Source organism: Montipora foliosa, chromosome 6, assembly GCF_036669935.1.
Source record: "Montipora foliosa isolate CH-2021 chromosome 6, ASM3666993v2, whole genome shotgun sequence".
Taxonomy (NCBI): domain Eukaryota; kingdom Metazoa; phylum Cnidaria; class Anthozoa; order Scleractinia; family Acroporidae; genus Montipora; species Montipora foliosa.
The window spans coordinates 62,546,205-62,561,204 of NC_090874.1; the positions used below are offsets into that span (position 1 = coordinate 62,546,205).

At 39.7% G+C, this 15,000-nt stretch overlaps 1 protein-coding gene and 1 pseudogene across 1 annotated transcript in view; one reads left to right on the forward strand and one right to left on the reverse strand.

The window, feature by feature from the left end:
• LOC138005883 (zinc finger MYM-type protein 1-like) overlaps window positions 1-633 on the forward strand; it is a 7,476-nt pseudogene extending 6,843 nt beyond the window's left edge.
• Window positions 634-6,866: 6,233 nt separating this feature from the next.
• Window positions 6,867-15,000, reverse strand: part of LOC138006142 (uncharacterized) — a 13,291-nt gene continuing 5,157 nt past the window's right edge. The window contains exons 2-3 of the mRNA XM_068852299.1: window positions 9,335-9,542; window positions 6,867-7,321 (exon numbers count right to left, since the gene is read on the reverse strand). Coding sequence (XP_068708400.1) covers window positions 7,025-7,321; window positions 9,335-9,514 — 477 coding nt within the window. The 5' untranslated portion in view covers window positions 9,515-9,542 and the 3' untranslated portion in view covers window positions 6,867-7,024. The remainder of the gene's footprint in view (window positions 7,322-9,334; window positions 9,543-15,000) is intronic.

Genomic DNA, 15,000 nt, shown 5'->3' on the forward strand with positions numbered 1-15,000 from the left:
TGGTGCACCAAGCTATCCCCAAACTGCCAAAGATCACTTTAGAAGGGTCTATTATGAGGATATTGATCTTATCGTCAGTGCTATCGATCAGCGCTTTAACCAGGAAAGCTTCAGCTCCTACGCCCAGATGGAGACCCTCTTTGTTACAGCTGCTAATGGTGAAACTATGACGCAGAGATCAAGTTTCTTGAAGCATCATACAGCGAAGATGGTGATACTGGGGCGCTATCTGGGCAACTAAGTATTTTGGAAGTTATGTTAAAAGAGAAAGTATCATGTTTTGACGAAATCCTGTTGGCGGTGTCAATGTTTCCAGAAGTTCAAAATATCTGTAAGCTGCTTGCCGCAAATCCGGCCACCAGCGCCGCCGGCGAGCGTTCCTTTTCATCTGCATGGCGTCGATCCAGGATAGGTGACGAAAGGTTTAGCAACCTAGCAGTGTTGAATGGCCACAAGCAGAGAACAGACCGTGTCTCTACAGCTGACGTCCCACAGGAGTTTGCTTCCCGCAATGAAAACCGCAGGAGAAACTTCGGCACTGCAAGCAGGTTCAAAACGGAGCATGGGTACGTAGGTTTATTTAGCATAATGATTGCATTTGATAGGTGGGAGGCGCAGTGGCCGCATGGTTAGTATGCTCGACTACGGATCGAGTGGTCCGGGTTCGAGTCCTGGCCGGGGACGTTGTGTTGTGTTCTTGGGATACTCTCACGATGCCTCTCTCCAGCCAGGTGTATAAATGGGTACCGGCGAATTTAATGCTGGGGGTAACTCTGCCATGGACTGGCACCCCACCCAAGGGGGAGTAGAAATACTCCTAGTCGCTTCGTGCTACAGAAACCGGAGATAAGCGCCGGCCTGATGGGGGCCTTCTAGGCTCGTAGCAGACATTACCAGCATTGGATAGTATAACAAGTGAGGACATCTTTGTTATATTTATTAAGGTTGTAAGTAAGATGGCGCTCAAATTAATCTGCAGCAGGATAAATGACGAACACTTCCTTAGCGTTTGTTTGCATTTGCCAGTTTTTAGCCCTACCACTTTAAAGTGGTCTCCGCGATCCTTGATCAAGACTAAGGGCCCAAGTTACATTTTACACATATAGATTTGAAATTAAAAGAGTTGTTACAGTCATATTTATAAAGAGAAAAATAGTGATTAAGAGTCTTTCTTCGGTCGAAAGAAAAGGACAAGAAAAATTTCCTTTACATTCTTCATTTCAAATTTTTATATACTCAATATTTCTATTCTCAGTTATGGGATATTATAAAAAGTGATTTATCTGAGCGGAGCAAAGATCGAATTTGTGTTCGCAGCTCAGAAGGTTCAAAGTGTGAAAAAGCGACATCTTGTTCTTCTTGATTTACTGCCATGAGTTTTTCCGATATTTCCAAAAGTGTTTGAATGTGATGCAGGAGCCCAGTGTATAAATGTGAGGTCTAATAGAAATACCGAAAAATTGATAGATTCCCTATTTCATCATCGACGCGCAAAGAATTTATGAAATCACCCATTTATCCATCCATCCATTCATCTATCCATCCATCCCTCCCTCCTCCCTTCCTCTCTAGGACAGAGCAGAGTAAACTCCCTCAAATGGTCTCCATTCCATACAATTGTGAGCCAACCTCGTCCTTAAGGCCATTCTGAGAATGAGTAGAGAATACCGTAACCTAAGTTTTTACGATCCGCTCTTGCAGCTTTCCATCGGGCGGCTCTGCGTCCAATTTCGTCTCTCTACACTTTTCTGTTATCTTCTTCAACCCGAAAACATAATTGCAACGTACAGTTCAAACAGATCAAGAAAACACCAAAAGTACAGAGGGCTTTATTTAAAATTGTGTACTTCCACCTAAAGGCGTAAAGTTTTAATGTCAAGGGTAACTATTCAGAATCCAAGTGGCAATGTAAATATATATTTCGTGGTAAACTATTGCGCGAAATGGAAAAGTAATGTACTCTTTAACATCCCTCACCTAAATGATAATTCCCAAAGACCCTCGCTATCCGCTGCAAGTTCAGAGTGCCTCCTAAACGACATCCTTTCCTCGTTTATTTTTGTAATGATGTTTACAGCCCCCACAATGTCATTAGCCACGAATCTGTGCCGAACCAAGTCATAAGTTATTGTAATAATTATAAACCAAGGCATTCAATGGCATTAAGTTAGTTTTCCTTTGTTTGCGTTTATAAAAAATATCCTCTACAATACTTAGCTGATCTTTCGTTCTACTACAATTATTACGAAGGCCTTTTAATTTGCTCAGATGCTGATATACAGATGCCTTGCTTTAATCCCGTTTAAGAGCCCATGAATTCTGTTCCAATGCCGTAGCACATTCTGCATTAATAATGAGTAATATGTCAAAAATTGCTTCAAGGTAATTTGAAACTAGCAATAAAGTCTCTCAAAGTGCTTAAAATACTCCCCAGTTTGCATTAGAGCGAATTAATTTTAGAATTTCAGAAACCCGCCGCCCCCCTCCCCCTCCCCCTACAGATGAGAAACCACTTTCAATTTTTTCCCCACTTTCAAGACAATACATTCCTGTATGTAACTAAACTGAGCAAGTTCATTGCATAAGACTGCGTGTGCATGGAAGATTAATGAAATGATGTATGATTGAAAACTCCTACCAAACCAAACAATCACTGTATTAAAATATCCTGAGAGAATCAAGAGTGGATCATTTCAGCGTTTCCTTTGAGTACAATTACTGTTTTGCACCCTTTCTTGGGTCAAGAGCACCTCACAGACAAGCCAACCTTTAACAAATCCAAGACATCCAAGGTAAAATATTTAAAATTATCTTGTATTTCAGTGACCTGTTGGTCTGATTTATTAGAAATTCTGTTTCACCTGTGCGCGCCACAATGGTAAGCACATAAGTGGAGTGAAAGCGGACTGAACTGCCTGGTTCATTTTTTCATTTGAAGCTGTACTTTATGCGGCTCATTTTTGGGGAAGGGCGTCTAAGAAATTTTTTGGCCCTGCCAAGAATCCTATCTATTAAGAGACCTTTCAGTGGAGCCAATTCGTCAACATGGCGTTTGAACTCCTGCTAGGCTAAGCATCCATAACAAATGATATGATGCTAGATTGGCACAATTTTTTCAAGGCCTACAGGACTCCGAACGCTTGTTCCTAAAGTTCTCTGATAAGTCTCTTGGCAGGGCCGAGCCACGAAAAAATATATGTTTTGGAGAAGAAGTGATTCGGTTAAGGGGGTGGCTCTAAACTACAGAAACACAATGGTTGCTAAGGAAGCTTTATAGTGAAGAGCCCTAAGGAAGGTTGGATGGATGGTTCTTTAAAGTGACTTTTTGAATGACAATGTGACATCACTTCGATCAGAAAGCGCATGCTCAACTGGTTCCAGTCCTCTTTCGTGCGTTTCATTGAAAAACATGTAAAAACACTCGGAAAACGAAAGAAAGAGGTGGTTTTTCACCGGAGGGAAACCGTCCCATTATTTTTCGTAAACTGTAGCATGGAATTTCTATTAGGAAAAAAATGGAACTCCATAGTACCGATTTGTGTTAGAATGGTCTCATACTGTTGCATAGTTAACTCGCTGAGGTTTTAGGCATTTACTGTTTTGGTCATGAGATTTACCATATATGGTTGTGAGTCGAACCAGACAAAGAAATGTTAACTGGAACACACTTGGCGAAAAAGGATAACTATAGAGTTAACAGGGACTTGAGAAACGACTATTTGAAGGAGTCCATAGCAACGGTTTGGTAGTTAAAAGCCACCCCCCCCCCCCCCCTACCTTAAGGGATCATTATCAGCATCTGTGCATGGGGTGCCTTATATAAAAACAGAGACAAACTTAAACAAATTAAACACCCTATGTGATTTCATGTACAAACGATACCGTTTATGACTCTTGCTTTAAGAAAGATTACAGTGCGACGTGCCTTACCTTGGTCATGTAATAAAGTTTTTTACAAATTATTCGTCAATAGGCGTGTGCGAATTTGATGGACAGTCACGCCTCCTTGCACAGTTCGCACGGTTGTACTGAAGTTGAACACCGTTGCATGGGTTGTTAAGTTGACGTATTTACACGTAGTTGGCAAATGTGGAAGTTTGTTGGGTGGCCACGGTAAGGCGCGTTGCACTGTAATATGTAAGGGTTACGTAATTAACAAACACTATTTGCCAATCGAAAAATTGATGAAACAAATGTAGCACGCTTAATAAGTCGTTAGTTTTTAACAAACTTAGGGAAACGCTGTTATAACACTACTAATAAACAGTTACCACTCTAATATATTCTTAATAAAGTAGATAATATAGAAAAATAAGATGACAGGGGTTAGAAAAGAAAAACAATTAGACCGTCTGCTGTTTACACACCAAATTGAATGTCTGTACATTACGTACTGTAGCTATTAAGGCCCGGTTAGGCGGCTTTAACATTTGCTTCAACATCTGTTCGATTTTGTTGAACAGTGGTGTTAAAACCATTTTCCCTCCCTTTCAACCGTGTTGAAACATGTTGAATCGAGGTTGAATCTATGTTGATGATGTGATGAAACGTTTGCCCATCCCCAGAAGTCAACTACTTTCAATATCAACATCGAACAATATCAACGTCGTTCAATATCAATATCTTCCAATATCCTTCAACAAAATCGAAAGGATGTTTAAGCAAATGTTGAAGCCGTTTTCCCGGGGCCTTAAGTTATAATTCAAGATTGCAATCCTCTCCGCTTTCCTTATACCTCACAAGGCCTAAGTTAGCTTGTACGCTCGCGATCATCAGTAAATTGCGCACCTAGACGACGCGAGGCTACCTAATTCTAACCACTTTGTGCCGAGCATTGCTCTTTTAATTTACGCTTCGAAATTATTCAAAGTCCTTCTCAGCGGATTTATTAATGGCAAATGTGTGTAACAGACTAAAGAACTTACAATTATTATCAGACAACTGCCCAACTCTCACCAGGTGTGCTGATGTTCTTCAGAAACCGCTGTCGTCTGAAGTTTTTATATTTCATGTTGTGGTTTTTTTGTTTAGAAAGGCGTAGAACTGATACCCTCATAACATAAAACCGACGGGCACAGCGTGAGTGTGCTGGCAGAGCTATCAAGTTTTCATTTTTTGATGGTCGCTTTTCGCAAGTCTTTTTTTGCCATCATGATTATTGTTATCACATTACCAACCACTTTCTTTGGAAGAGAAAGAGAGCATTTTTAATCTGACTTCCTGGAGGACCGATTATTTCGGGTAGAGCAAGCTAAAAAATGCGAACAGATGTTCTTAAAATGCAGACGAAGAGAAATCATTGGTCAAAGCATTGATTCCTGGAAAAATAGCTGCAGCGCGCAAACATCCGTGAAACATTTGTGGACAGAGGAAGAAAAATCTTTCAAAAAAAATTGGAAACATTTTTACCTCCTGGATGAAATTTTTGCTTCTACGGCAAACGTTGACGGTGCGCGCAAAAAGAAAACGTTTCGGGAAACAATGTTCCCGGCCGAAACCGTGATTTTTCGTTTGGGATCGCCTTTTCAAATTATCATAACAGTGGTCATTAAGGCACGTGTTGAATAATAAGTCATTTGGAATCATAAGTCATTTTGTGATGTCTTCTTAATAATAATAATAATAATAATAATAATAATAATAATAATAATAATAATAATAATAATAATAATAATAATAATAATAATAGACGTTCTTATATGCGCATTTGAACAATCTCAATGAGCTTACAAAAACCGCTTTTTATTGCAGAAGGGTAAAAGAAAAAATATCTAGATATATCAAAAGTTAATATTGGCAGTTATAGGTCTTCTTTAACAGATGTGTTCTTAAAGAAGATTTAAAAGCTGTGACTGGGAAGCCAGCGGAATTGTTTCAAATATGGTCTGATCGCTTTGTTGCTTTGTTGTAATCACCCGTGCAGCGGTATTCTGTATTCGTTGCTGTTTTTTCATCTCATATTTCAGGACACCGTGCAGGAGACTGTTGCAATAGTCTAGACGTGACATAACCAACGCATGGATGGGCTGCTTCAAACCTTCTTGAGAAAGGTACTTTTGTATACGAATAATGTATCTGATTAGTGAAGTGGCTTTGTTGCAAACGAAAAATTAGTGGGGAGACTGTGGTTTTATATTGAAACGAGACGTTAGATATGGGAAAGGTACGACCCATAAGACTTCATGAACTTGCAACATTCGGCTGCCATAATGTTTGTGACATGTTAATGCGTTGCTATTTCCATGGAGACCATATGTAATGCACTTACGTGGCCCCAGCAATGTTGGAAGAGCTGTGCAAACGGATCCAACATTATTGCGCCACGCTTAGGCGAACACAGAAAAGAGGAAATGTTGGGAGTTGTGGATCAAAATTTTGACCATTTTCAAACTTCACGCAACAACTTTTAACTGCTCGCAATATGGTCTCCATGCAGACAGCAACGCATTAACATGTTGAAAACAAGATGGCAGCTGAATTTTGTAAGTTTGCAAAGTCTTATAGGTCGTATCTTTCCCATAATACACTGCACGTCCTTACATTATTGGGACGTGTTTCTTCCGTTTGCACGCGACTGCCAACACCATCCAACATCTGCAGAACCAACAATTCTCAACAATAATGGGAGTTGTTGCACCCGTTTGCAAGGGGCTTTTGCTTTCAGACTAACGAAAGAAACTATCCCGCTCATTTCAGGTTGGATAAAAAAAGCGGGTTAGCTATTCTCCAGCTTCTGCTTGATTTCTGTTACTGGCTCTGGGCTTTTAGCCCATCAGACTCTTGACGGAGAAAGGCCCTGTAAAAGGGATGTCACGAAGAGCTTGTGCGCTGGCCGCATAAATAAGAGAATGACATGACAGCATTAATTTGACTCGTTCAATCTCGCTCTGTTTATTTATCTTAGTTTAGAATTCCAAGTAAATGTCACAACAAAAACCAAGTCATTATTGTTGAAAAAAAATATAAAAATGAAATCATTACAGTAAAAGAAATCCCCAGGTACTGAGTGATGAAAACTACAAGACTACACAGCGCATCCTGTTGCATGATTCACATCATCAATAAACTTTTGTACGGTGCCACTACCAGCTTCTGTATTGTAATGAGTCTTCCAGTATTGAGCCTGCGATGGCAGGTCAGTTGGAATTGGGGCAGGAATCCGAGCGAGGAACAACCGAGCTGCCAGTCCAGAGTACAGCGGTTTCTCCAAGTCTCTCCAGGTTGTTTTGGACCAATCGATACCGAGCTTCGCCTTGATTTTATCCCAGTACTTTTTAAGACCAGATTGAGTTATCGTTTCCTGATAACCAATGTTATCGACCTATTTAAAACGACGACAACATAATAAACATCTGGTAACATGCATTTACTTTATCAGTAAATAACTCAAAAGACAGAAAGCAATGAAAACCGAACCGTTTGGCGATCGAACGACCCCTCATTTCTCTTAATATGTGACGTCATAAAACTGCCCTCTATATTACAGTCTCTTTTCAGATACCTTATCATACCCAAGATTTGTTTTCATTAGTAATGCACGCATATACATTTGCAACATGCAAAGAAGCATTGACGTTTGGTAGTAAATTTCTTTCGTTAAAAATACGCTGCTGATTAATTGCAAACGCTACACTGAGTATGTTTGTGAGGTCGCTAGCTTAGCTTACATTTTAACGTTCGAGTCATTTGTGAGTTCAGATCTATTGCCATTCAGTAAATCATGTTTTTCTTAGTTACAGTGGATTATTCTCGGACTTTTTTTTGTACATTAAACCCCTGGGCCCGGTTGTTCAAAAGCCGATTAACACTAATCCCAGATTAATAATTAACCAAGGAATTATTTTCTCTACTCCCAATGCTGTTCAACGCTAATATTCGGAAAAAAACTTTACATGAGAAGAAGTCCATCTTGAAAACCAAAAATAAGCAAAAGAAGCTTTTACCAAAAAGTTGAAAACACGAAACAAAAGTTTATGCTACTCCAGGATTAAGTTAATCGGCTTTCGAACAACAGGGCCCTGGTTAGACGAGTTATAGCGCGGACTGTATTCAAAACTACCTAAGGGACTTTTGAGTCTTTTTGGTTTGCATTTGTACACAAGGGACTTTGTCCAGAAAATTACAATAATTTCCATGAACTGCGCATGCATGAGAGTGTTATCTTAACCGGGCGTGTTTATTTAAAGCCATTATCATTTATTGTGGTATTAGTTGCGTTTTTTTTCTTCTTGAAGATCGGTTGTTGAAAGAAATTTAGACCAACACGAATAATAACAGGAAATGAAAAATTAACAACCTCTAAAGAAAGAAAAGGTATTTCTTGACCTATTTACCACGTTTTAAAACAACATAATTTGGAACTTAAAAAAGGGAATAATGTTAGCTTATTTTGGCCAAAAACCGAGCAGTGTGCTACTTTTGCCAGCAGAGTCTATAAAAACGTACAACTCGTAAGCCACCTTTCCGGCCCTTAGCGGTGAAGGTACTATAAGTAAACTGATTTCGTACTCCGAAATAATTTTAATTAAAGCTAAAAATAATTAAAGAAAAGATCCGGAAGAGTAAGGGACTCGATTCCGTATCTTTTGCTTCTCACTGCCGCCGATATTCGCTTCTGATCGGGAAACGAGGCAAGCTGTTAATACAATTACTGAAAGGTTAATCGTTTTGAAATCGGTGTTTGAACTTAACTACCCCACTTGTACGGCTAAAAACCTAAAACATACATACTCAATTGACCTCTCCCCGAGACAATAAAACAAAGTCAACGAAACCACAGAACTGAACAAGACCAACAACTGTTAAGATTTCTCTTTCGTGTACTTAGTCCTTTTTCGGGTGGGAATGTTCAGTGTGTAAAACATAAAGAAATGTCATCTGTGGTTTTGTTGGATGTTATGTATTCTTCGCCTGCTAGTGCTGGAGGGTGGGGTAGGGGGGGGGGGTCTTGAACAAACGGAAAGTTTCCCAGTTTAACATTTTGATCAACTTCGAAAACGGCAAGCAAAACCAAGTTTTTAAGGACCTACATCTACTAGTCCTTTAACCTAATCGTTGCAAATGAGTCGCACATTACGGCACTGCCTTCAAAGTCCTTGCCATTACGTCACGGTCGTTACAATCTGGTGGATACTGTTTGTCTGGTCACACTACTGTTTGAGAGCGGAGGTTTGACTGACAGTAAAACGATAATAGAATTGAAAAAGGTTCGACTTTTATGACAGAGAAAGGAGAAATGTTGAAAAATACTTAAGTTTAAAAACATGGAAATAAAAATTCGGTTTACGGTCCTAGAAAGTGAAATGACACATTTTGGAAAATCCTGATTGATTACCTGCCAGATACCCCCATAATATCCAGGTCTGTAGGTTCCCTTATCTTGTCCATACTTTGACTCAACCCAGGCCACACGGCAGAGGAACTTGTGATCGTATGGAAATATACCCAGTCCATTTATGGTGTCCACAACTTCCTTAACAACGGCTGCACCTTTACCTCCCGGTGTAGTCGCCATTCTAGTTGATACCGAGGAGGCACACGAACTGAATTGAAACAAAAACAGCAATCAGTTCATTCCTTTGTGGCACAGGAGTTAGCGTCGGAAGCAACTCAAAGAATAAAAAAAAAAAAACGGTTTTAGTTTGTGAGTCGAAATTAATAGACCATATATTCGTATTCTCAATATTGGACTGGAACTAGCTTGCAATGAAGGCCAATGCGGGAAAATCTTTTCAAATGCAAACGCGTTTTAAAATATTCCCCCGCATTAGCCTCCATTGTAAGCTAGTTCCAGTCCAATATATACTGAGAATACGAATATATGGTCTATTTTGTGGACAAAGTGGTTTTGCATTGCTGCTCTTGGTGATTATTAATATAAAAAAAAATTTAAAAAAACTAATTTTTGCTCCACTTGAAGACTAGAAAAGAAACACTTAATTCCACAAGGGGAGCGATAATTTAGAGAAGAAACCATGTTGCTCCCACCCCCGTCACTCATCCGCTTCAGTTTTATGCTTTTTTGTTCAGCTATTTTGCCGCGCGTTCTCGGCTATCGAGATAGGTGCTGATAATAGTCTACTTCTATTCTCTTATTGGTTTGGGCTTCATGGCACTCAATAAGAAGCTGCTGTATTTTACTTGTACGCAGCCTGCTTAGCTGGCGGTATTAGGGAACTTAAGCACGCCCGTTTTTGAGAAGCGGACGGCAACCGGAAGTGAACTATATTCCTTGCGAGAGGCAAATAAGCGAGCGGCGAAGCCGCGCTGAGAATGTGGATGGGCCCCTCCCCCTTGGGTAAAGCCTCATGTGGTATTGAAATTTCTCATTCTTTGTTAGTGAACTTGTGCAAGTAAATCCCGATAGTTCACTCGCTGAGTGCGTTAACCCTTAATTAACGTCACAAAATGTCTCCTAAACTTTGCTCCTCAAATAAACAAGAAAAATTGCATTAACCATTACCTAGAAATTACGCTGAGAAACTTATCTTATTGCTTGAAATCGGTAGCTGAGCCGCCGCGAGCGTAAGCCCCACACGCAATTCTAAAAGCTGCTCGCGTCAGCCCATGATTCAAAATGGGTCACCAGAAATAAACAAATACCGCCAATTTCGCTAACCTTTCTTCTAATTCCTATATATATGGAATATAAATAGACAACTCCTATTTAGGAAAACTACAAAAATTGAACACAAATGGTTTAATGGTCACTTAAAGCCGTTTGTGCTGGTCTGTAGCTTCACTCGCACGTGCAATCGAATGAGCAGGTGACGCATCCGTAAATGCTGATCTCGTAATCCCCTCATTTTTTCTGATTTTGCAACTTTACTTTTTTATATCTCTGCTTCCGGACGGTGATTTTTGTTTTTTTGTTTTTTTCATTTTTTCATGTTAGCTTAAATTAATTTAAAACGTTTGTCTTTCAATTTTAAAAAAAGTTCTCTAGGTGAAAACAAAAAAAAAATATTCGAGGCACATTAAAGGAAAAAAACTGATTTTTTTCTGAAAAACTGACCTACAGATTTTATTGAATTTAAAATATTTTAGGGACTATTTCTAACATTATCTGGTAAGGTTGAATGGGAAGATTTCACTGTCCCGTTTTTTTTTTAAAGACAATATATCTCGATTTTAAGGCTCAACAAAATGCCTTATATCGTTGCCACGGTAACGTTATTTTGGAGGAAAATGTGATGTGAGAAATCTATAATGGGTACTTAATACCCTAGCCAAATTTCGTCTTGATATGATTACCCTTAAACTGTATCTAAGGAGAGAGTATGTTTATTTGTTTGAAGAAAAGGAGAAACTATTTCGAGCTTCTTTAAACGTCGCATTTCACATGTGCCGAATCTAATGCAAATGAGAAAAATCTATTGTTTTCGGTCATTTACATTAGATTCGGCACATGTGAAATGCGATGTTTGAAACGGGCCTAACTGATGCTGGAGGAAGAGTAAGTACGGACGAGTTCGCAAATTGCGAGAAAAAAGTTGCCGTATCCGGAACATTTGCTTTTCATTGACTGAATATCCTTACATGAAAATGCAGGGCCACCTTAGGAACAAATTCAACAAAAAGCCTAAAAGGAAGTGTAGCCCAGTGGTTAGGGCGCTTGCCTTGAGATCGGAGATCCCGGGTGCAAGACCCTCTCTGACCACTCGTTGAATTTGATCCTGGTAATCCCTAGTTCAACTTCCCAGCTGCACTTGTAAATAGCAACTGGTTTGCCTCCAGCCAGTCGGGATTCTTAACAGTAACTGTTGTTGATGTTGTTCCGTCTTTCGTTGTGATTCATTGACTCTGCAAAGCCCCTATGGGGAGTGGTCAGACTTTAAGATATATATATATACAAGTTAAGAAGGTCTCTCGAGCCAACAGCGCATCCCTGCCCCCAAGGAGGATCACAAATGGATTCACAGTCCAAGCCTTGGCGAGATGTAATTAATTAATGAAGTTTGGAAGGACCAAGGACGGACAACCCCTGGAAGACATTTTCATTGTAGCCAGCATGGTTGCTCTGATAGTGTAGTGGTGATCACAGCCAACCGGTAATCAGGGGGACGTGGGTCCAAATCCCGCTCAGGGCATAAAACGTTTTTCTCCCAATGAAAATGTCTTCCAGGTGTTGTCCGTCCTTGGTCCTTCCAAACTTCATATATATATATATATACATACATACATACATACATACATACATACATACATACATACATACATACATACATACATACATACATACATACATACATACATACATACATACATACATACATACATACATACATACATACATACATATATTCATATATACATATAATATATATTATGTTTTTTTTAATGTATTTTTTGCAGAGGGACATGTCTAAATAGGGACTTTAAGATCTACGCGTACGACGGCGACGGTCGACAAAAACGTCTCCTCATATTATAACTTGGCTCTATCATAAGTCTCATAAGTCTACAATATGCGCAAAGTATCCTAAAAATTAAATAAATTGGTAGGAGCGGGTGCAGAGTGAAAATAGAGAATGAAAGATTATCCGTTGCATGCTTCCGTTGTCAAAACCTCAAATTTGGCGGTGATTTCACATCGTCGTTATGCAGAGGACCGCAAACATACTTTCTAAAATCCGCGCCGCAGGTGCAGCACGATTATTTATGCTTTTTAAATCAATGATATTATTGTTTTGTAGCGTTGTCGTAGTCCTAGCCGTCGTCGTTTCTGAAACTCCCTACTATCTTGTAGAGCACGAATGATGTCAACCTCGTTACAAGGAACTCTAGCCAAGGGAGAGGTCCTGAAACGTGGTAGGAAGGATGTTTTTTTCATCAACTAGTAGAACTTTAGGGGGGAAAATCTTCTTTCAAAGAATAAGTGTGAAAGCCACCTTCTGCGAACTTCCTAGCGAACTAATACCTCCCGGAAATGCAGGCTGACTCTTCTGAATTCAATTAAGACAAACCCACTGTAAAATCTCTTAGGTAATGTTACAGTAACTTGAATTTTCAGTCGAGAAGTCAAGGGATCGCTGGGCGAAATTTCAATCAAGGAAAATTTTTTCGCTGGGTGCTCTTCATAATTTAACAAGACGCTTTTTTAAAGCGTTTACTCGGAATACCCAGTGGCGCAGAAGTAGGGTGATACATTTTGGACGAGGTAGTTTTTGTGTCTACTGCGCATGGCGCGTAGTCACTACTGCCATTGTGTTTTTCCTAAAATGAATATGTAACAATAGAATACACTTCGGAGCCAATCCGCATACGAAGAGTACCAAAGTTCGGACTCTGCAAACAGTACGATGAATTGCCGATAGTTCGCGAGGACGAGCGAAATGTTCGGGTGCCCCGTGTTCGCAGATGATGATCTGTGAAGAATACGGTTCTGAGGTGAGGTTTTAATTCTTACAACAGTTACTTAATGTAGCTTTCGTAGTTTGTTTCTAACCGACCAATTGAGCCCGTTTACGCGTTTAATGAAGCCGCCGTTTTCGAGATAAACAAAGCTTTGCAGTAGCTGCACGTAATTGTCAAACTATAGATGGTTTCACAGTGAGATCATCAAATTAGCAAGGTCTTCTGAATTGTCATCTATAGGAGGTTGAACATACCCGAAAAATAAATCTTTTTCCAAGTTTCCAGTTCCATGACGTCTTTCGTTTCGAAAATACAGTATTTCAAATTTCCTTATTGTCACCTTACGTAGCTTATCATGGTAACACAATGATGCCAAGCTACAGTGGAACCCCGTTAATACGGTCATCAACGGGCCGAAAAAATTTGGCCGTATTAACGGGGTGGCCGTATTACCGGGGGTAGGGTGAAATTCATGACTAAAGGGCCTTAATGACAAATATCGCATTTGCACTTTTCTCTTAAATAAACAACAGGAATGTACGTACAGTAATTGCATAAAATACTTGAAACTTCGCACAGTAGGTAAAACGCTTAAAATTGTTAAGTGTATTGTACGTTCTGAGCCTAAAATCAAAACAAGAACAGGCCCAGCTTATTATGCTTCTAAAAAACGGAAGCCGCCGTAATTACCTAACCGAAAGACTTAAGTATCAATCGTGTTTTTGATAAAAGCACAGAGACTTAATCCCTTCGCGATTTGCCTTACTGGATTTTACAGTAGTGTCAAGATCATGTTTGTAATGAAAACAGGGAGGAGTGTTGCTGACAGTGCTTTGTAAAGTAAATCGGCTGTTCGATTACAGCGGTAACTAACGAAGGTCAATGAAATTAACATGTCACAGGCGTTTGACGCGAGTGGCCGAGTTAACGGGATGAAATTATAGAGGACTCTACTGTTTGGGATTTAAAATTGTGGCCGTTGGCACGGGGGACCGCATTAACGAGGGTTTTCTATAAGAGAATGTATGGCCATTAGGTGGGCTTCCACTGTATTTGATTGAAAAAAATATCTATCCCTATGAATCTAAGCAGTTTGAGCCTTTCAAGTAACTAGTACATTAGGAGATGTGTTCATACATTTTATCTCATGAGGTCCATGAGCGAAAAGTAAGCGCTTTCAAGGCAAAGTAAAGTCCACTTTGATCCACCTTCACAAGTAAAAGTTGTGTCATTTCAACGCTTCGACAAAGAGCTCAGAAACGATGTACCGCACAGATCTGAAAATTGGAAGTGGTGTCTAAATTTGTTTCCCACAACATTATTTTTTTGTTGCGTGACAGTGAAAATGATCTATCGCACGTAAATTTTTCTATGGTCGAAAAACTATCGATATGGGAGCTGTGGTGAATCAATTCCCACAATTCAGCCACCGCTATTCACATGACAGAATATTCTACTTCTTTTCCCCTTGCACATCTCTGGAGTGGTCACAAGCGCCTCTCAAGCGCCTATGTTTTAATTTGCCAAGTACGAAACAAAACAAGTAAATGTTCCTGCAGCCAGTTGCTCAGTCAAACAACGCAGATAATGTACCGGTGAAAATCGCTTAATGTTTACAATTGCAAATAAATTCAACACGATCTG